General features: G+C 37.6%; 1 protein-coding gene across 8 annotated transcripts in view; it reads right to left on the reverse strand.

The window, feature by feature from the left end:
- TRPC6 (transient receptor potential cation channel subfamily C member 6) overlaps positions 1–22,079 on the reverse strand; it is a 150,407-nt gene that overhangs the window by 70,255 nt on the left and 58,073 nt on the right. For 7 of the 8 annotated variants that reach the window (XM_063636446.1, XM_063636447.1, XM_055272877.2 and 4 more), the window contains exon 2: positions 596–1,370. In XM_063636446.1, coding sequence (XP_063492516.1) covers positions 596–1,370 — 775 coding nt within the window. Of the gene's footprint in view, positions 1–595; positions 1,371–5,473; positions 5,546–22,079 lie in introns of those variants that run through there. The other variant, XM_063636449.1, reaches the window with a different exon arrangement.

Here is a 22,079-nt window from a genome sequence, read left to right on the forward strand (position 1 = left end):
TTCCTTGCAGCCTAATAGGAATTAAATATTGTTTTCTCTCAACTTCTACAGTATGTTGCTTTTACCTCTACCTGGTAGATCTGTTTATTTTTTATTCATGTGTGCATTTGTCTCTCAAGTCAACTGTGACTTCCTTAAGCTTATTCTTCTTTCTGACCTCAACAGCATCTATCACTGTGCTCTGAGCATAGAAATAGTGTTTTATGGGAGGAAAAAGCCTGGGCTTTTCAGAGTGCAGTATACCTGGATTCTGAACCCAGCTGTGTCATTTTCCATTTGTTGATCTTGGGTATTAGCGAAACTTTCTATGCCTTCATTTACCCATCTAGACAGGAACTAATAATATCTTCTCAAGGGGGACAGATAAAGATTAGACATAATAAATGCAAAATGTCTGGCAGACAGTAGAGCATCACTAAATGGTAGCGATCACAACTTTTGCTACAATGATTATAATAAAGAGCTTGTTGAATAAACTTACAAAATTACCTAGTGTCCACAGTAACTAGCACAGTGCTGAGCACATGGTGGAAGCTGGTAAATACACCTTGACTCTGGCTTGTGGAGGGTGAAGTCTCTATTGTTAGTGACCTACCTTGAACTCTTTCTCAATATTGGCCAGAACTGCCAGTTCATTGCTAAGTTCTAAAGCCGTCATGACTGGATCTTCACTAGACAATGACAGGTAAGCCGGACTTGCCAGGCCTTTATAGGCATTAATCCTAGATCTGGAGTGGCTAAACGAGTCATGCTTCTGTTTCTGGTTGCAGTCGTTGCACTTGCAGAAATAATCATGAGGCCGTTCAATCCTAGCACCCTTCCGCAGGAGGGTATGCACAATTTCATATTCCTGGCAGTGGGCAGCCAGAATGATTGGAGTCACATCATGGGAGAACCGTGTCCCATCTTCATCATAGGCATAAAAATCATCCTGCTGGAGTTCAGACTGGCTAGGGCTGGTTGCTAACCTCTTGCCTTCAGCAAAAGCTGGATGACTGAGAATTGCTTCCACAATCCGAACATAACCTTTACTGATAGCTAGAAGCAAAGCATCCCCAACTCGAGAGAGGTTTTCTTTCTTGAGAAGAAGTTCTGTAATTTCCAGATGCTCATTGGCCACTGCCAACTGTAGGGCATTCTGGCCCATGTAATCCACACAGTTAACGTTGAGTGAGTGGCATTCTTCTAACATCTTCCGCACCACTGGGATGTTACCATATTCAGCTGCATCTAAAAAGCGTTCCTCCTCTATAGATAGGCTTGTTGAGCGATCACTAAACATGTATGCTGGTCCTCGATTAGCTAACCTTCTCCCCTTCTCACGGAGAACTGTCTGCCGCCGGTGAGCCAGTCTGTTGTCAGATCCCCGGCTGCAATAAAACAGAAAGATTGTAAACAAATCACATTAAGAGCATTTTAGTGTGCCAAATGACTTGCTATTCATCTAATACAATCCTCAAGTATATTAGATGTTGTCTCATCATCTCTAGACCTACTATATTATAAAATGAAGATGCATTTATTTGTTAATGGATTCCAAGAACTTCACATCTAAGAAAGCCAAGCACTTTGCAGATTTTAACATTCCAATTTGGGGTGGAGACTAGCAATTGCCGTAATTACTCTGTGCCATTCGAATAGAAACTAATGTACTATAGATGGTATAGACTTAGGAAAGATGGACCCTCTTATCCATAATCAGTCACAATATGATAGAGAATATAAGACTACATTTTAAGAAGTAGAGACAATAGCAAATCCATTCAAGTTAACAAATATTTATTGAGTCCCTCTGATGCCAGGTCCAGGAACTGTATTAGGTCCAAGAAGGCCAATAGTGAAAAAAAAATAGATGCTTTTTCCTGCCTCTACAAGTCTTATAGACTAAAGGGAGAGATGGGCAATCAGCATATTGCTTTGTTATCAGCTGCTTAATTATAATGATAAGTCTATAGTGGGGCATCTATCCCAGATTCTGAGAGAAAATAACAAGCTGAAAATGGAAGGATGAGTAGAGTCGGGTGAGAGTGTGCTTCAGGAGGGTGAGACAGGGATTGGGTATAGGTAGAAAGTTATCTCTAGCAGAGGTATCAGCTAGATGTTAGAGTACAGGTTTCATTAATATGGGCAATAAATGCTCGAACTCTGTTGTCCTAAAAATCACTGCAAACTGGAGAAAATTGTGATCAAGTTGTCAGGTAGGAAAAAACACTTTTGTGGTGCAGGCAGTGGTCAGAGCAGTGGCCAGCCTTCAATGTAGTCCTTCAATCTGTGATAAGAAGGGAAGGTGAGCTGGGTGCTATGGCTCACGCCTATAATCCCAGGACTTTGCAGGGCCAAGGTGGGCAAATCACTTGAGCCCAGGAGGTCAAGACCAGCTTGGACAACATGGCAAAACCCCATCTCTGCAAATAATAGAAAAATTAGTGGTACATGGTGGCACATGCCTGTAGTCCCAGCTATTCAGGAGGCTGAGGGAGAGTATCAACTGAATCCAGGAGGTCCAGGCTGCAGAGAGCCATGATTATGCCTCTGCACTCCAGCCTGGGTGATAGAATAAGATCCTGTATCAAAGAAAAAAAAAAAAAAAAAAGGGAAGGGGGATGTGATTCTTCCTCTGATCAAAATGCTATAATGAAGATTTTTTCATTATTAATTCATAACTTCGTGTCTTAAGGTCTTTTGAGCTTGAAGGCATGTCATTACAATTAGAGGTTCAGCTCTTACCAGTATCACTAACTGAACCCAAAGAAGGCATGTTTTTGCAGAACTGGAACAGGGCCAGGTTATAGGGGAGGCTAAAGAGAAAGGTGTGATAAATGAGTATTGTTTCTTCTCTTTATGAATGTTCCAAGATTCATCCCTCTTTAAAAACGGTCACAAACTTCCCAGTATAAACGGGACAATAAAAAGATCCAAGGGCCTCATAAGCTATCTTTCCCTCCAGAATGTTCAGGTCTGGAGAATCTTAGTTGCTTTCCCTACTGGCCTTTATCAATCTTGATTCCACGTCTCCAGACAGTGCTGTCTGTGGCAGTGTGATAGAAAGGAATAGAAAGGAAGATAGTAAAGTTTCAGCAACTCACAAACAGATTTTGCTTCTTGCAGGAGCTTGAAGAGTATGCTGCCATATTCACAAATATTTTTCATAGATTTTCATTCAACAGTGATTCCTTTAACTATCCAAGGCCTATTTAAAATCAACCAAACTGATGTTTTTTTTAAAGAGACAACTTTGTAAGTTTCAAAAATGACATGAAGGGCCAATATCAAGTTATACAACCAATAATTTCTAAAATGGGTCATTAGATAATATATATGCAACTTTTATTATAAGAGAATAGCATCTGTAACTATTTTGTCCCATAGCTATTACTTTATTTCTAATTCCATTTTTTTTTTTTTTTGAGATGGAGTCTCGCTCTGTCGCCCAGGCTGGAGTGCAGTGGCGCAATCTTGGCTCACTGCAAGCTCCTCCTCCTGGGTTCACACCATTCTCCCGCCTCAGCCTCCGAGTAGCTGGGACTACAGGCGCCTGCCACCACGCCCGGCTATTTTTTTTGTATTTTTAGTAGAGACGGGGTTTCACCGTGGTCTCGATCTCCTGACCTCGTGATCCGCCCGCCTCGGCCTCCCAAAGTGCTGGGATTACAAGCGTGAGCCACCGCGCCCGGCCTCTAATTCCATTTTTAATTTTAGTAAAGTTATACATGTGCATATTTTAATTTATTCTCTCCATGTCTTGATCTCCAGAGGTAATACATTTCAATTTAACTATTTTAGCTGGTTATTTTATAATTTTAAATGTTATAAGTACATAACTTTGGTTATATCATTACTTCTTGATTTTTCAGGTTTGGCATTACCTATGGACTTCCCATTACACCATACCTTCACATATCTCTCTCTCTCTCACACACACACACAGACACACACACACACACACACACACAGACACACACACACACACCCTTCATGGTCCCTTATCCTTCCAGAATTGTTATATCATGAATTCTTTTTAAATAACTATTTACTGTTTAAAACATGACAATGCAAGTGCTAATCATAGCTAAGTGGTATACTATAGTGTCTTTTCAGGTACAGCTTCCCTATAACCTCAAACCTAACGGATAAAAATTCTCTTCATTTTCTCAGTGCTCTATATACATATGAATAATTCAATCAAACTCTCTTCTCCATCAATGTAAGTCTTATTTTAATACATTCTACATATTACGTGAGTTTTTTTTTTCAATTTTGGAAAATCTGGACCAGTTGCTGTCTAGACTTGATGCATGTATGTTATCTTTGAATCTTCCTTTGGTATCATTCCAAGGATTCTCTTTACTTTGCTTTTGTATTGGGGTCCTTGTTTTCTGTATCCCAGATCTTCTTTTATCTGAGTTGACTTCTTTGTTCTAGTACAGCACATTTCCTGACAGCTGTCTAATAAAGCATGCATAGGTGAATTTCTAAAGAAGGTTTACATCTAAAACTGACTTTGTCCTACCTCTAAACTTAACTGATAGTTTGGCTGGGTAGAGAATTCAAGGTTGAGGATAATTTTGGAGGCCTTGCTCTAATAACTTATAGTTTTGTGGCTACTATTGAGAAGCATGATGCAATTTTGATTCTGGATATTGTCTTTGTCTCTGGTGTCCTAAAATTGCATGGTTGTTTATTGAAGGGAGTCTCTTCTTCTCCACAGTGCTGCCCATTTAATCTGGAATAAAAAGTGTCCTTTTCTAAGAAATATTCTTGCCCTATTTATCTGATCATTTTGTTTCCTGCTTTCAATGTACCATTTCTGGAACTTCTTCTTTTTGATGTTGGACATCCTGTAATTGTCCTTTAATTTTCTTATCTTTTCTATTTCCAATTATTTATGTTCAATATTATTTATTATATTCTGGGAAATTTATTCAACTTTAGATTATATCTATGAAAATTGTTATTATATTTTTAGTTTTCAAAAACACCCTTTATTTTCAAATGTTACTTTTTATAAGAATTTTCTGCTTTTAAAAGCACAAAAATTTTCTCTTCTCTCTCTGGAGATGTTAAAGATTGCACAGATCACAATTTAGAGAACTTACTCCTAAGTTGCTTTTTTGTGTTTGTTTGCTTTGGTCTCTGTATTTCATAGTAGAATTTTTCCTCATATAGCTAGTGATTCTTAGTAGATATTCTTTGCTTCTTTTTAAAGAAATATTCCTTATAATGTCTTTTCTAAGAGAGTATAATTTCCCCTTATAAAAACTAGAGTGAGCCTAATGTTGGTTTTGGCAAAAGGTGGTGTCTGAGTTGGGTGAGTTTCTAGAAGAATCACATTATTTCTGAGTTAACAAGATGGATGAGGTAGAAGAGACAGGAGATCATCAAGGTTTGTTACATAAGGAACCATCCATCATCTTCCTGCTGAAATTCTTAACCCTCTTCCTTCTCTCTGTCACTTTTTCTGGCTTCTACTAACCTCTTAAGGCTTTCACTTCCTCTCTCTTATCTTCTGTATTTATTGCTTTGCATAGTTTCTATTGTAGACAAGAGGAAGTTCAAAGATTAGGGGGAGAGACAGTATCTTCCAAACATGGAGAATGCTTTGAAAAAGAAAAACTGTAAAATAAAGGGAGAAACAAAATAGGATCAGGGATCTATAAAAGTAAGATGAAAGTACTGGGAGTGAGAACTTGCAAGATAAGTTCTCATGTAACTAAAAAATGACACAAAACTGACACAAAATAGTAACATACCAAAATATCAAAAACAAGCCTCCATTTTTTTCATCCATTAAAATGAGAGAACTAATTATTCTGACCGATCTCAAAGGACTATTTTCAGAGGTAATTGAAATTATGAACGTGGAAAGCATTTTAGTTTGGATTTAAATTTTTTTACAGCCACATCCATAAGAATAAGCACATATATAGCACTTAAAAAAATAAGGACACTTCTACTTTATCATTTTTCAGCTGTTATTCAATAAGAAGACCCATGAAAAAGACAAGGACTGAGATGGTAATTTATATAAGTTGTTTTGTCTTTTTTTTTTTTTTTTTTTGAGACAGGATCTCGTTCTGTTGCCTTACTATAGCTGCAATCTCCCAGGCTCGATCAATCCTCTTTCCTCAGCCTCCTGTGTAGCTGGGACTAAAGACACATGCTACCTCAACCCATTAATTTTTGTATTTTTTTTAGAGATGGGGTCTCGCCATATTGCCCAGGCTGGTCTCAAACTTGTGGGCTCAAGTGATCCTCCCACCTCAGCCTCCCAACATACTGGGATTACAGTGAGCCACCACACCTGCCCTTTGTCTTTTTAAAGAAAGAAAAATAATAATAAGCAACTTTACTTATATCTCAATTTTTAATCTGGTTTGCAAAATTTTATTTTTTCATCCAATACTGAATTTACACTGAGCTAAATAGAATGTCTGAGTTGTGACATCTTTTATTCTAAAATTTAAAAATAACAATCTATGATTTTCCTGCCCATTTATTTGAAAAATGACAAGTTCCATCTTGGCAAGCCACTAATCCTAATGATGTGTCTTATTTCCTTCTAAATTACGACGGCTTTTGTACCTATAACTTCTTGAAGAAACAGCAAAGATATTTCCGTAGAATTTTTTTTTTTTCAGTTTTAAAGCATCTTCTGTCTTAGTTGTTGTGACCACACATATTAATAATATGCAATGATATAATTTTCAGATACATTTTTATAAAAAGGCCTAGATTATCATAATCTCTTTAGCACTCTGTCAACTATATATGAGTCTGACAGAATTATAACTTGGTCATTCTGTATCTGAAAAGTCAGAATGTATCTGATATATTTTTGTTTGTTTTTGATTATTTTAGAAATATTACAACTGCAGGCACAATGAATTTTTATTGTTTTAGGCATATTACAAATGCAGGCACAATGGATTCAGCAACCCTTGCATGAGTAGTGAGACACAGTAAAAGCTGCTCGTATGTTGTTGACAGAACAAAACGCATGCCTGCTGCTCTCCTTATCTTTCTTAACTGCAGCCTGGAGAAGCAATAAAATATTCTACTTGTATTTTTATGTCACAAGTGGTGTTGCTTAATCCCTGCCTCTCCTATGCAAAAGCAAAATGTGTAAAACAACTTTTTAAGTAACAGGTATTTGAAAGCAATTCAGGAAAGATACTAGATGTTACCAGATTATATTACAAACCTCTCTGCAGATGGTTTTTATAAAACTATGTTGTAGAATTTTACATTAATAGAAAATGAAACCTAGCAAAATCATCTATTAAAAAGGGGAACAACTCAGCCCATAGCTCCATAGCACTACTTCAACAAAAGACATTTTCATTTCAGCTAAAGGGCACACTTTTTAAATTCGGCTCTTCTATTTACGAAAATATTAAGAAATTTTCATCACCCATTTAGCCACATTTAGCATGGTTAAAAGCTTAGTAACCTACATTTTCATGTCTGTATTTTTACGAGGTGTTTATCCACAACATATAAACACTGGTTCTAAGAAACAGTAATTAGCCACCACTCCTATGGCACTCAAATGTAGATTAGGTCATGAAAAGCGTGTTTTTACACACCTCATTCTTCTGATCCTTTTAGTGCTTGTTGCCCCAGATAGTGAGAGATGGAATAATCCATCTCTATTGAAAATGCCAGCAATGCAGATTAGCTTCTGAGTAGACTGGATTGCATGCTTGAGTCCACAGCATGTGTAGTAATTTTATCTACTTCCTGTTCAACTATGATACACTTTTATCACATGGAACTGCTTTTATACAAACTAAGCTCCATATTAAGTACTTATCTTAACTTTGACTTTGTGCTTTAAAAATCCTTTTGTAGCACAATTCTATTACAGCAGAAGTTTTAAAATTGTAAATGAAATGTAACTATTCCAGGCAGTGTGGTCAGCCACAAGAGTAATGTAGATTCATCCTAAGAAAGTAGAAATAGAAGAAATTCCAGAATTTGCATTTTATTACATGCCCAATTATCAATGGGAATAATTAGACTCAGATATTTAGAGATTAACATTATACACAACTAGCAAGTTTGCAAACCACTTTAGGGAGATGAATGAAAGAAGTCATTTGTTCTCATTTTACAACACTGCCACTGTTTTTGCCCTGACTACTTAATCTCTGGGCACATACCCTATGCCCTTCCTCTGGGGTTGAGGAAGCAATAAACAATTAAAGTGGTTTTCCTTAGTCCTATGAGAGCAATGATGATTTTGCCTTATTCACACTGAGTTCACCCCTCTTTGCAGAGGAACATGTTGTAAACTCTCAGTACATAACTGCGGAATACATTAATCCCTCCTGTCAAAGTAATAAAGTTTAAAGTCTGTTTGTTCCCTATTAACCTGACTGCAAATGACTACGACCTACAACCCTACACAGAAAAAAGGAACAAAATATAAAGGTTGAGCCACAGTGTGTTCTAGTGTATATATAATATTTTATACTCATTTCAAATAAGTAGTGAGCTCAACATGGGACAAAGGAAGTTGAAAGCCATGTTTTTAATGGCATCTTTGTAACTTGTTCATGATCCAGAAGCAGAGATTTTCTTGACTTTAAAGGCAGAACTAGGGCCGGGTGCAGTGGCTCACACCTGTAATCCCAGCACTCTGGGAGGCCTAGGTGGGTGGATCACCTGAGGTCAGGAGTTTGAGATCTGCCTGGCCAACATGGTAAAACCCTGTCTCTACTAAAAAATACAAAAATTAGCCAGGCATGGTGGCGGGGGGCCTGTAATCCCAGCTACTTGGGAGGCTGAGGCGAGAGAATAGCTTGAATCCAGGAGGCAGAGGTTGCAGTGAGCCGAGATCACGCCACTGCACTCCAGCCTGGGCGACAGAGCAAGACTCAGTCTCAAAAAACGAAACAAAAATAAAAATAAAAATAAAGGCAGAACTAATATTTTCTCACCCTGTTCTCTCTCCCTCTTGTTTACATGGTACATAGAGTGTGAGCACCCATCTTCACAATGCACTACCAAATCCCTTGAACTTCCAGATAGTCTTCTAGATAGCAATTCTTCATTTTGATTCAATTAGTTTCAATTCTCCCCATGAACTCTTCTCATTTCTTCAAATACTAACTTTCTGTTTGATCAGTCACACTACATCACACCCTGTCTTAGTATTCTATGAATGAAATGATAAGAGCCTGAGCTGCTTGTCACTTTCAGTAGGGAGCCAGCAAAAGTGTGACTGAAAAATGTCAGGTGCATGTAACAAATTTTTGGTTTGTATCATCAATTGACATCTTGTGTGTGTAAATTAGAACTCAAACTGTGTGAGAGAATGAAATTGTGAGTAAATAACAGAAGTTATAGAAATTTGCCTTTTTATAAAACAACATCTGAAATGTCATTGTTCCCTTTTAGTTTCTCCTTGGTGGTTTAATTCATTGTTCCCTTTTAGTTTCTCCTTGGTGGTTTAATTTATTTCATGTGTCATGTCTTCCTACTTTGAAATGCTCTTTGGAAGAGTTCTGCGGCCAGACATTTATGGTGAGAATAATTAAGGACAAGTTGAGAGAAACTGAGAACTGTCGTTGGAGATCTGAACTTGAGAAAACTTTGGAGAACCTTGCAAAATATTTGGAAGAACAAAGCTTTAAGAACAAAATAGAGTACTCTTGGGAATATTAGAAAGTTTCTTTATAATACCAGCAAACTATATCCAAATTATCTCATCAAAGAAGAGGTTTAAACTCTTTGCTTCTATGATCAATGACTGCCATAATCATGTGTATTACACAAGCATGTTTTCCAATTCCACAAATATCCTCTGCATAAGATAGATTCTGGGGAGGAAAAAACACACTTCAATTATAAGACAATCTAAAAAATTTAATGAAGGAACTCTAGGAGTATGTGTGCAGAAGTTAGGGAAATCCAACATGGCACCATGCAGTGCCCACATCTAGGACAACGTAGGCTTAAGTCTGAAGGGGCATAAGGAGGGAAGTTACCAGAACAGGATAACTATAAGACAAAGGACAGTTGACAGTGGCCCTGACCTTTTATGAAGGGTGACAGCCCACCATCAAGGAGAGAGCCAAGGGAACTGATACTCTGACCTCACTCTCATGCCCTCTGATATCCCACAAGTGCCTCTGATGGGCTGAACTCAGACCAGTGCTGGGGGACAAAGAAGCCCATTGATGCAGTCCCCACAGGTCTGCATTGGTGCTATTGCCACAGTCAGAGAACAGTATGCAAAACACGAAGAGTAGGCCAGGAGGACCAAGCCAACAACACCCAGCATATGCTCTAGATACAATAATTTGACTTTGCCATAATTAACTCCTTGCTCGGGTGATGGGTGCACTAAAATCTCGGAAATCATCACTAAAGAACTTATCCATGTAAAACACAACCTGTTCCCCCAAAAAACCTATTGAAATAATTTTTTAAAAGATTTAAACTACTATAGAGAGAGAGGAAAAGAAATTACTGATGAAAACATATGCACCAAAAAAAGGTAAGTGTATTTTTGATGATGAGTAACTACGGCATCATCAGTTCATGCCTTTCTGAGCTTATTTTTCCCTTCTTTAAGCTGTCAAGAAAGACACCCACATTCAAGTTCATGCAGTCTATTATCTTAAAAAATGAACTTGTAACTAAGATTCATCCACAGAAACTCTAAGTTGATGTTCATATGAGGCTTAGGATGAACAACTCTGATGTGGAGGGTGAGAAGAAGGATAATCTGATGTCACAGAAACATTCAAAATGTGAGGAGCACAAGCTGAAGCTGCTGATTCCCGGAGATAATGGTGCTGAAGAAAGACTTTGATAATAGGTCTGGAACGTGTTCTAACTCTCCGCAATGGGGGATAGCTCCAAATGCTCACAGTACAGGTTTCAGTCTGTATGAGACTGCTATGTGTAACAGAGTACATGGATAGAGAAATTGGCAGGACCATGCAGCACATAGCTTTCATTTATTGAAACCAAAATTGTGAAATGCTAATTCAATGCCTCATCTGTCATGGACTTCAAATCCTTCTTAATCATAATTATTCAAGACTTTCCAGTTTGAAGATGTTCTCCTTAATAAAGGAGATGGAAACTAAGAAATCATTCAAGGGCTTCTCTTCCTTTAATGCCAGCTGTTAAATCTGCACCATGTGTCCAAAGAACACAGTTTTACCTCGGTTTTTTTGTTTTTTTTTTCCCTTGCTGTGATGTCAACATGGCCAAAAGGGCATTATGTTTTTAATCTTCAGAATACTCTGTGCTTTGTTTTGCTACCACTGTTCTTAATGTGTGTTCTATTCTTATACCTTCATCTCTGACTATATATTTCCCTTTCCCTTCTTACCTGTATTCTTTAAACCTGAACTTATCTTTGAATTCCAGTGCCAAACACAGAGCCAGGCACAAAATGTTTTATGCATCTACAAATGAATAAAAAATAGAAAGAAAATGAAAAGAAAAATGAATGGAGAGCACCCTAGTTTGTCACAGTTTTAGGAGTTTCTCAAACTATTTTACACCATATCAAGAACCTTTTTAAAAATTAGATAGAATTTCACTTATTGATCAATAATCAAATGCATAACAACATACTACACAAACTACCTCTACTGTCAGGGTTAAATTTTGCAAGGAAGTATATCCTGTATTTACCAAGTAAGTTCTCAGTAGTCATAATTGTATTTTTTCACAGTATTTTAAACTAATTTTTACTTGTCATAAAGTGAAATGTACTTATCCACCCTAAGTAAAGATGAAATATAGCAATTTGATGGAGTTTTATTTTGAGCATACTACTTATGTCAAGTAAATTATAAGTTTACTATATATTTACCCATTTCTCTAGCTTTATTAATAAAAATATTATATAAACTTATAGGTACACATATATTAAATTAATTTGACTAAGGCTAGGAGGATGGAAATTGATATTTATTAAAAGTTTTTACTATGACCAAATAACTTTATAGGTGTTATTTTAGTTAATTTTCATGGCATTTGGTGAAGTTGGCTTTGTTATTTCGCTACATGAAGAAATGTTTGGAGATCACTCCTGAACAGGCATGGCATATATAAGGAAAAACATTTGGGGGCTTTTGTTTTCTGAATTTCTTTTAAAATGCAGCTGGGAAAAAAAAAAAAAAGCAGAGTTTCAATATCCCCTCCCCAAAAACTGTAAACATTTGTGGATTTCAACAATACCTAAGATTAGTTATGAACTGACTGATATATAGAAACTTCCCTCTTAAGTTCATGCTAGCAATGAGAGGTAAGGCCAGACTGTAAACCGAGGTTTGCAGATGTCCTATTTCATTTTCTAAATCTTATTTTTTATTATTGTGAAACACACATGCTGAAAAGAACTACAATTTTAAGATTAATAACAAAATTAACACCATCTTCCTACCCATCCCCACTTAAGAACGTGATCACTGATCACTTTGAAGACCTCTATGTGCCTATTTAAATTATTGTCTTCCCCTGAACCCCATCCACCAACCATTATCTGGTTTTTATGTTAAGCATTCTCTTACTTTTTATAGCTTTCCATCTTTGCGTGCCCTAAACAATACAAATTAGCTCAAAAAAAAGTAAGTACTTAGCACAAACTTGGTAGAATAAGGAAGGGAAATACTACCACTGCTACACTCTTAGAGGAAGGCTTCTAACATAAGATAAGCAGAGCAGAGCCTGTGGTTCATTATCTGGCTCCAGCTTCCCTGAGAGTTTGCAAGAGCCCCTGTAGGTTGGTCAGAGGGTGAACATGAATTTCATCCTGGGAACACGGGGCTCCTCAGAGCTGCAGCAGCTGGCCGGGTAGCCAGCAGGGCATCTGGCCATGCATCTGCTGCTCTCTACTCTCTACTCTGCTATAAAAGAGCAGGTCAGAACACATTACCTCAGAGGCAAGAGAGGGCTCACCCTCATTGAAGTCTTCCACATTGCCTTTAGGAGTAAGGCTGTCAATCAAGGTTTTTTGCCATGTTTCCCCTTTTGCCCACATTTTTTTAAAACCAATTTTACAAAAGCAAAACACTGAACTACACTGAAAGCTACATAATATGAGCAGCCAGTAGCTGGAAAGCTACCTATTATGTTGAACCAGAATGGAATTTGTCTATATCCATTTGCAGCTGTATTCAGCTTTCAGGGATGTGATCAATGTGCCTCTACTTAGAATAGTATGTTCAAGCTATAAAAGTTATATGACTTCCCTAAAGGAAGGTGAAAAGGAAAACAAATTCAGTGAAACTAGTGAAGCCATTGCTTTGGTACACCATGAAGCAAATCTAGTTGACTAAAGCCTTGGTGTTTCGCTATAACATGAAAGAAAAGTTCTATTTTCCACGGACAAGTTATTCTTATCTTACCCTTTTTCTCTATGGTAAGAATGCTTGTTTTCAGTCTTTACAGATATAACTCAAACCGTTTTTACTAATTGTATTTTTATTCCTATGCTAGTAAATTTAAATTTGAGAACCCTGCCAAAGGCTCATGTTTCCTCTATGCATCCTACCCGGTGATTCTTTATTACTGCCATTAGTCACTCACTGAATGCTAGTTATTTGAGTGTTTGCATGCATGGAATACATTTCTGCATTACTTCCACTTTACCCACCAAAGTAATAATGATAGAATCACAAATTATAAGTACCAGAAGGGTACTTAAAATTGTCTATTTCAACCTTGTCACTTTTCAAGTACCTGCTTTAAGTTTTTCTAGAGGAAGGAATATATAAAAATTATTAATTATATAGTTAATTTCTACCTGAAGAAACCAAGATACAAACTAACTTGCCCAATGTTAAACAGCTGCTTAGAACCCTGAGCTGTTAAATCATTTTTATTCCAAAATGCTATTACCTAAAAACAAATGTTATTGAAAGGAAATTAGTTTCTGGTCCTGTTAAGGAGAATTTTCTTATGATGAAGATCCAATTCAATAAACAACATATTGTTCTCTAGATATTCCCATAGCTGGTGTTAAATTTGTTCCCATTTATACTGTGGCCAATGAAAGCAGAAGAATTGGCCTAGATTAAAAAGTTGTTTGAGTCAATAATCCTCAGATCTTAGCTGGAGCCCAAAGTTGTGATATACTGGTATATCTGCTCATGAGATGTTATTGTGGAACTTAATCAATAGAATCAGCCAGATTTTTGCCACCATTTCAGTTGAAAGAAAAGCATCATTTGCCCTCTTTGGTCTTCCGTTTCCTTGCTTTTAAAGTAATCTCTCTTCTGCAAAGCAAAGGATACAATCAATAAAGTAAAGAGACAACTCACAGAATCGAAGAAAATATTTGCAAACTGCACCTCTGACAAGCGATTAATAACCAGAATATATAAAGTGCTCAAACAACCATATGGGAAAAAAATTAATAATCTAATCAAAAAATAGGCATAATATTTGAATAGACATTTCTCAAAAGAAGACATACAAATTGCAAATAGGAATATGAAAAGATGCTTAACATCATTGATCATCAGAGAAATGCCAATCAGTACTACAATGAGATGTCATCTCACCCAAGTTAAAATTAATTATATCCAAAAGACAGTCAATAACAAATGCTGGTGAGGATGTGAATAAAAGGAAACCCTTGTACAGTGTTGGTGGGAATGTAAATTGGTACTATGAAGAATTGTTTGGAGGTTCCTCAAAAAACTAAAAATTGAGCTGCCATATGATCCAGCAATTCCACTGCTGGGTATATACACAAAAGAAAGGAAATCAGTATATCAAAGAGATATCTGCACTCGCATGTTTGTTGCAGCACTGCTTACAATAGCTAAGATTTGGAAGCAACCTAAGTGTCCATCAACAAATGAATGGATGAAGAAAATGTGGTACATATACACAATGGAGGACTAGTTAGCCATAAAAAAGAATGAGATCCAGTCATTTACAACAACATGGATGGAAATGGAGATCATTATGTTAAGTGAAATAAGCCAGGCATGGAAAGACAAGCTTTGCATGTTCTCACTCATCTGTGGGAGCTACAAATTAAAACAATTGAATTCATGGACACAGAGAGTAGAAGAATGGTTACCAGAGGCTGGGAAGGGTAGTGAAGGTTTGGGAGGAGTTGGGGATGGTTAAGGGTACAAAAAAGAAGAAAGAATAAGACCTACTATTTGATAGCACAATAGGTTAACTATAGTCAATAATGACTTAATTGTGTATTTAAAAATAATGTGAAGAATGTAATTGGATTGTTTGTAACTCAAAGGATAAATGCTTGAGGGGATGGATACCCCATTTTCCATGATGTGCTTATTTCACACTGCATGTCTGTATCAAAACATCTCCTGGATCCCATAAATATATACACCTACTATGTACCCACAAAAATTTTTTTAAATAATTTTAAAAGATAAGATAAATAAAGGAACCTGTAAGGACCCTTCCAGTTAATACAACATTTAATTCTATTTCTCTGTTTTAACTAAGTGGAATATTTGCCTTCATTTTCAACAGCTTTGAGGACACAGACTAAGCTAAATAACCTAGTCACATGAGAACTTGGTGAAAACATGCTACAAAATGATGTTCTCTCCAATATCTGCTTCACCCATCTTGTTCCTTATGTCAGCTAGTGGCACCCCAATTTTCTAGTTACTCAGAAAAAAAAAATCATGGTGGTGTCCTGGGCTTCTTTCTTTCATACTCCAAAACCATTTAATCAGGAAATCCTGCTTATTTTTCAAAATTCTGAGCTGTATCTCAAAATGTATCCAGAATCTGAACACCTCTTGCTACCACCCCAGTCCAGGCATCTAGATACTAGATCTAGATTCAATGACCTGAAAGGCCTGGCACAATCTGATCTTTACTGAGTGAGGGGGTCAGAGAGTTAAGAGAATCAGTACAATCTCACCCGTACTAATTCTCTTAACTCTCTGATCCCCTCACTCAGTCTCTCTGCTCCAGCCACACTGATCTGTTTGCTCTTCCTCTACGTACCAAGCTTGCTTGCGCTTTTGCACTTTTCTCTACCGTCTGCCTGGAAGCTCTTATCCTGATACCTGAGCACCCACTCTCAATTCATTCAGGTATTTCTTTATTTAGAAGTCACTGATATGGTTTGGATTTGTGTCCCTGCCCAAATCTTATGTTGAATTGTAATCCCCAGTGTTGAAGAAGGGGCCTGGTGGGAGGTGATTAGATCATGGGGGTGGATTTTTCCCTTTCCATTCTCGTGATAGTGAGTGAGTTCTCATGAGATCTGGTTGTTTATAAGTGTGTCTCACCTCCCGCTTCACCCTCTTCCTCCGTCTCTGGCTATGTAAGAAGTGCCTGCTTCCCCTTTGCCTTCCACGATGATTGTTAAGTTTCCTGAGGCCTCCTCAGCCATGTTCCCTGTACAGCCTGCAGAACCTCTTTTCTTTATAAATTACTGAGTTTCAGGTAGTTCTTTAGAGCAATGTGAGAACAAACTACTATAGAAAATTGGTACCAGAGAAGTTATAAAGATACCTAAAAATGTAAAAGCAACTTTGGAACCAGGTAACGGACAGAGGTTGGAACAGTTTGGAGGGCTCAGTTTGGAGGGCTCAGAAGAAGACAGGAAGATAAGGAAAGGTTTAGAGCTTCCTAGAGACTTGTTAAATTGTTTTGGAGGGCTCAGAAGAAGATAGGAAGATGAGGAAGGATTTGGAACCTCCTAGAGACTTGTTAAATTGTTGTGACCAAATGCTGATAGTGATATGGACAATGAAGTCCAGGCTAAGGTGGTCTCAGATGGAGATGAGGAACTTATTGAGAACTGGAGTAAAGGTCACTTTTGCTATGCTTTTGCAAAGAGGTTGGAGTCACTGTGCCCCTGCCTTAGGGGACTGTGGAACTTTGACCTTCAGAGTGATGGATTTAGGGTATCTAAAGGAAGAAATTTCTAAGCAGCAAAGCATTCAAGATGTAGCCTGACGGCTTCTAACAGCATTAGCTCATATGCATGAGCAAAGGAATGATCTGAAACTGGAACTTATATTTAAAAGGGAGGCAGAGCATAAAAGTTTGGAAAATTTGCAGCCTGACCCTGTATAGAAAAGAAAAACCCATTTTTCAGGAGAGGAATTAAAGCTGGCTGCATAAATTTGCATAAGTAAAGAGGAACCAAATGTTAATAGCCAAGACAATGGGGAAAATGCTTCAAAGGCATTTCAGAGACCTTTGTGACAGCCCCTCCTATCACAGGCCTGGAGGACTAGGAGGGAAGAATGGTTTTGTAGGTCAGGCCCAGGGCCCAGCTTCCTTGTGCAACCTCAGGATACTGCTCCCTGTTTCCCAGCCACTCCAGCTCCAGCTGCGGCTGAAAGGGTCCCAGATATGCCTTAGGATGCTGCTCCAGAGAGTGCAAGCCATAAGCCTTGGTGGCTTCCATGTCATGGTAAGCCTGCAGGTGCACAGAGGCAAGAGTTGAGGCTTGGAAGCCTTTGTCTAGATTTCAGAGGATGTATGGCAACTATTCAATGTCCAGGCAGAAATCTACTGCAGGGGCTGAGCCCTCATGAGGAACCTCTAGTAGGACAGTGCTAAGGGGAAATGTGAGATTGGAGCCCCCACACTAAATCCCCACTGCAGCGCTGCCTAGTGGAGCTGTGCGAAGACAGCCACTGTCCTCCAGACCCCAGAATGGTAGATCCATCGACAGTTTGCACTGTGCACCTGGAAAAGCCACAGGCACTCAACACCAGCCCTTGAGAGCAGCCATGGGAACTGAACTTTGCTGAGCCACAGAGGCAAAAGCTGCCCAAGGCCTTGGGAGCTCACCCCATGCATCAGTATGGCCTTGATGTGAGACATGGAGTTAAATGAGATTATTTTGGAGCTTTAACAACTGCCCCGCTGGGTTTCAGACTTGTACAGGGCCTGTAGTTCCTCCCTTTGGCTGATTTCTCCCCTTTGGAACAGATGTATTTACCCAATGCCTGTACCCCTGTCGCATCTTGGAAGTAAGTAACTTGTTGTTTACTTTACAGGCTCATAGGCTGAAGGGACTTGCCTTATCTCAGATGAGACGTTCAACTGTGGACTTTTGAGTTAATGCTGAAATTAGTTAAGACTTGGGGGACTGTTAAGAAGGGATGACTGTATTTTGCAATGTGAGAAGGACACAAGATTTGGGAGGGGCTAGGGGCAGAATAATATGGTTTGGATTTGTGTCTTCACTCAAATCTCATGTTGAATTATAATGCCCAGCGTTGAAGAAAGGGCCTGGTAGGAGGTGATCAAATCATGGGGATGGATATTTCCCTTACTATTCTCATGATAGTGAGTGAGTTCTCACAATATCTGTTGTTTAAAAATGTATATTACCTCCCCCTTCACTCTCTTCCTCCTTCTCTGGTCATGTAAGATGTGCCTGCTTCGCCTTGCCTTCCACCAGGATTGTAAGTTTCCTGAGGCCTCCCCAGCCATGCCTGCTGTACAGCCTGCAGAACTGTGAGTCAATTAAACCTCTTTTCTTTATAAATTACCCAGTCTTAGGTAGTTCTTTATAGCAATGTGAGAACAGACTAATAGTCACCTTCTCACTAAGGCCTTCCCTGGTTATTATTTAAAAGTAAAATCTCAACCTCTAACATTCCAGGTCTACATTCCCTTCTTTACTTTTTTCATCTTATCACCAACATCTGTACATTTTACTTATTTATCTTGTTTATTGTTTGTCTCTTTCATAAGAATGTAGGTTCTATGAAAGCATTTATTTTCCCCCAAAATATTCCCAGTGCATAAAACAGGGCCTGCACCTGGTAGGTTCTCAGCACATATCCGTTGAATGCATGAAAGCATGCATAGAAATAACCTATGTATCTATGTCTGCAAGGAAATGTTAGGCATAGCTTCTGTGCCAGCATTATAATAGAATTATTTTAGAAAATCCATAAAATTTATAAAGCTCTATCAGACTAAGTAGAAACAAAAATGATAGAAAACACAAATAGCCAATACCAAGAATGAGAGAGATGATATCATTACAGAGTCTAGAGATGTCAGAAGGATTATAGTATATTGCAGACTAATTTATGCCTACTCATTTGACAGCTTGAATGGGCAAAAGATTTTTAGATTTGACACCAAAAGTATGATCCTATGAATTTAAAAATTTGGCAAATTGGGCATCATCAAAACAAAGAACCCTTACTCTTCATGCTCTGATCTACCAAGGCACTTTTTTTAGTATTCTTCAGATTTAAGGTCAACTGAGTCTTTCTGGCAGTGGTTTTAGATCAACTTGTGGCTGTTCACTAGCTGTCTTTACTTGTCCCAAAACAGGTCAGAGTGAAAGCAAGGAGCAGGAGAATGAGAGAGCTGCATCAGGATTTAGCAGAGTTTTTTCTTTTACTGGTCAGAGTTATTTTGAAATTGATGATTCTCTGTCTTCAAGTTATACCATGGACATGACACCTGTGACGTTTTATTTCTCCTTTCTTAGTCTATATAATTTCTAAGATATTATGAGAAAATAGAACTGAACAGTTGCCATTGTCTTCAACTATCTGTAATTTTCTCTTATCTTTCTTATAAAACATTTTAAATCAATAATAGCAGAAATAAAATATAGATTACACTAAACTTTGTAGACTAAATCTTTGAAGAAACCAATTTCAAACTTCACTGGAGAGTAAAAAAGCAAGAATTCCACATTTTCTCTTAGTTTAGACAGGAGTTCATTTCACAGATACTTATTGTTAGCTGAAATTGAATAGAGAAAATTGAAAAAGACTAAACCATTTCAGTGGTTCTACATTTGAGATAAAATATATCAAATCTCTACTCAAACACTTTGCTCCACTTACAGTGATCATTTAAGGCATGTACATACAAGTAGGAAACAAGTCTGTTTTAAAATTTTTCTATTATTGCATAAAATGATTCAGAATGGAGATGGTGATTCATGTGAAATTTTCTGCTCTTCTCCCTGACTACATTTTAGTAAAATATATTGTTCCCTGTTATTCTTCTCACCCTGATTCTTCTGTGGTTTTCAAATTATAATGGCTGTTAATTTAGGAGGCATTCCTCTGAGAGGAATAGCCATTGTCTTTGTCAAAGTCAACACAAGATTACCCATACATACTCAGCTGCCTACATCCCATTGTTTAGTCCACATTCCTCCAATGTAAAAGTAGCCTCTCATTCATTTTACTTTTTGTATTCACAACAGCCTTTCATTTTCAAATTTGGGATTATAGGTTGATCAAGGTCCCTTAAGTGAATTTACCAACAAATGGAGAGGCAGGGGCTTCAGCCTCAATCAGGCCATTTTATTATTATTATTATTTTTTTAGACAGTGTCTCACTCTGTCACCCCGGCTGGAGTGCAGCAGCATGATCTCGGCTCACTGCAAGCTCCACCTCCCAGGTTCACGCCATTCTCCTGCCTCAGCCTCCCAAGTAGCTGGGACTACAGGTGCCTGCCACCACGCCCAGCTGATTTTTTTGTATTTTTAATAGAGACCGGGTTTCACCATGTTAGCCAGGATGGTCTCGATCTCCTGACCTCATGATCCACCCATCTCGGCCTCCCAAAGTGCTGGGATTACAGGCATGTAATAGAATAGAATAAAATTTCTATTTTTTTTATCATTTACTGCAATATATTATTTGCCTCTGAAATGTATACTTCCTCTTAAATACCAAATAGGGTTTCTTGGTTTGACAAGGCTCTGTTGAATTACTGCCTCCAATTCTTGATTAAATATGTTTATGTTTTCACTAATTACTCTGAAGTTTGAAAAACAATACTTGAAATCACTATATTCAATTATAATAGAAACCTCTAGGACACTTAATAATTTAATGAAGCAAGTCTTTTGCTTGATCATTTTATGCCCATCATGATTTGACTGGGCTAGTAAGTATTCTTACATAACATTCAAGGAAATGTGGATTTCAAAATTTACATTTTTGATGACACAGTTCCAATACTGTATCCTAGGTTAATAGGAGATTATATGCATTTGTGAAGTGTGTGTGGTTGGGGGGTGGTGTGCACACATGCATGTTATTTAATTCTTTTCATGGACATTTTGAAGCCTTTATAAAAACAATGGTATAAAATTTGAATTTTGCTAATTGACTTTATAAAGTTATTTGCAAAAAGACATTTTAAAATAAAGCAATTAAATAACTGATTTTTTTTCTATAGTTCTGATAAAATTCATGGTAGTACAAACGTTTTCTGGAATGTGATGGAGTGTAAAATATTTTTGTCAGCCAGGCACAGTAGCTCACGCCTGTAATCCCAGCACTTTGGGAGGCCAAGGTGGGCAAATCATGAGGTCAGGAGTTCGAGACCAGCCTGGCCAAGATGGTGAAACCCTGTCTCTACTAAAAATTTAAAAAATTAGGTGGGCATAGTGGTGGGCACCTGTAATCCTAGCTACTTGGGAGGCTGAGGCAGGAGAATCACTTGAACCTGGGAGGCAGAGGTTGCAATGAGCCGAGATCGTGCCACTGCACTCCAGCCCAGGTGACACAGTGAGACTCCATCTCAAAAAAAAAAAAAAAAATATATATATATATATATATATATTTGTCTGTCTATCTGTATATCCATATCTATAAACAGATTTATGTCTATCAATATGAATAAATAAATCTGTGTAAATTTACATATTCTTTATTATCTTAAAGAATGTGTAATGGGAAAGGTAAAAGTCAGATTAGTAGAGTATTATCTAATCATTAGAACTTAAGATATTGACATGGAAAATTGTCTACCACATGGGACCTGGAAAAACAAAGTAGATCATAAGGTGGTATACGCAATATGGGAAGAGTTTTCAATCAGCAATATTGTGCCTTGGATAAACCTCATTGCCTACACATTGCAAACCTCATTGGCACTGTCATTGCACAAAGCTTAATAGATACAATATGATCTTATTTTTTGATATGCTCTATTATGAAATACTTAAAAGTATCTTTAAATAGATATTACTTTAGAGGTTTGTTGGCAGCTATATTACATGAGGCAACACGTTATAAAGAGTTGCACATAATATGCACTCAATAAATGTGTTTATTATTATTGTATTATTGTTTAGACTAACTCTTATGTG

The sequence above is a fragment of the Symphalangus syndactylus genome, chromosome 3 (genome assembly GCF_028878055.3).
Source record: "Symphalangus syndactylus isolate Jambi chromosome 3, NHGRI_mSymSyn1-v2.1_pri, whole genome shotgun sequence".
Lineage (NCBI taxonomy): Eukaryota > Metazoa > Chordata > Mammalia > Primates > Hylobatidae > Symphalangus > Symphalangus syndactylus.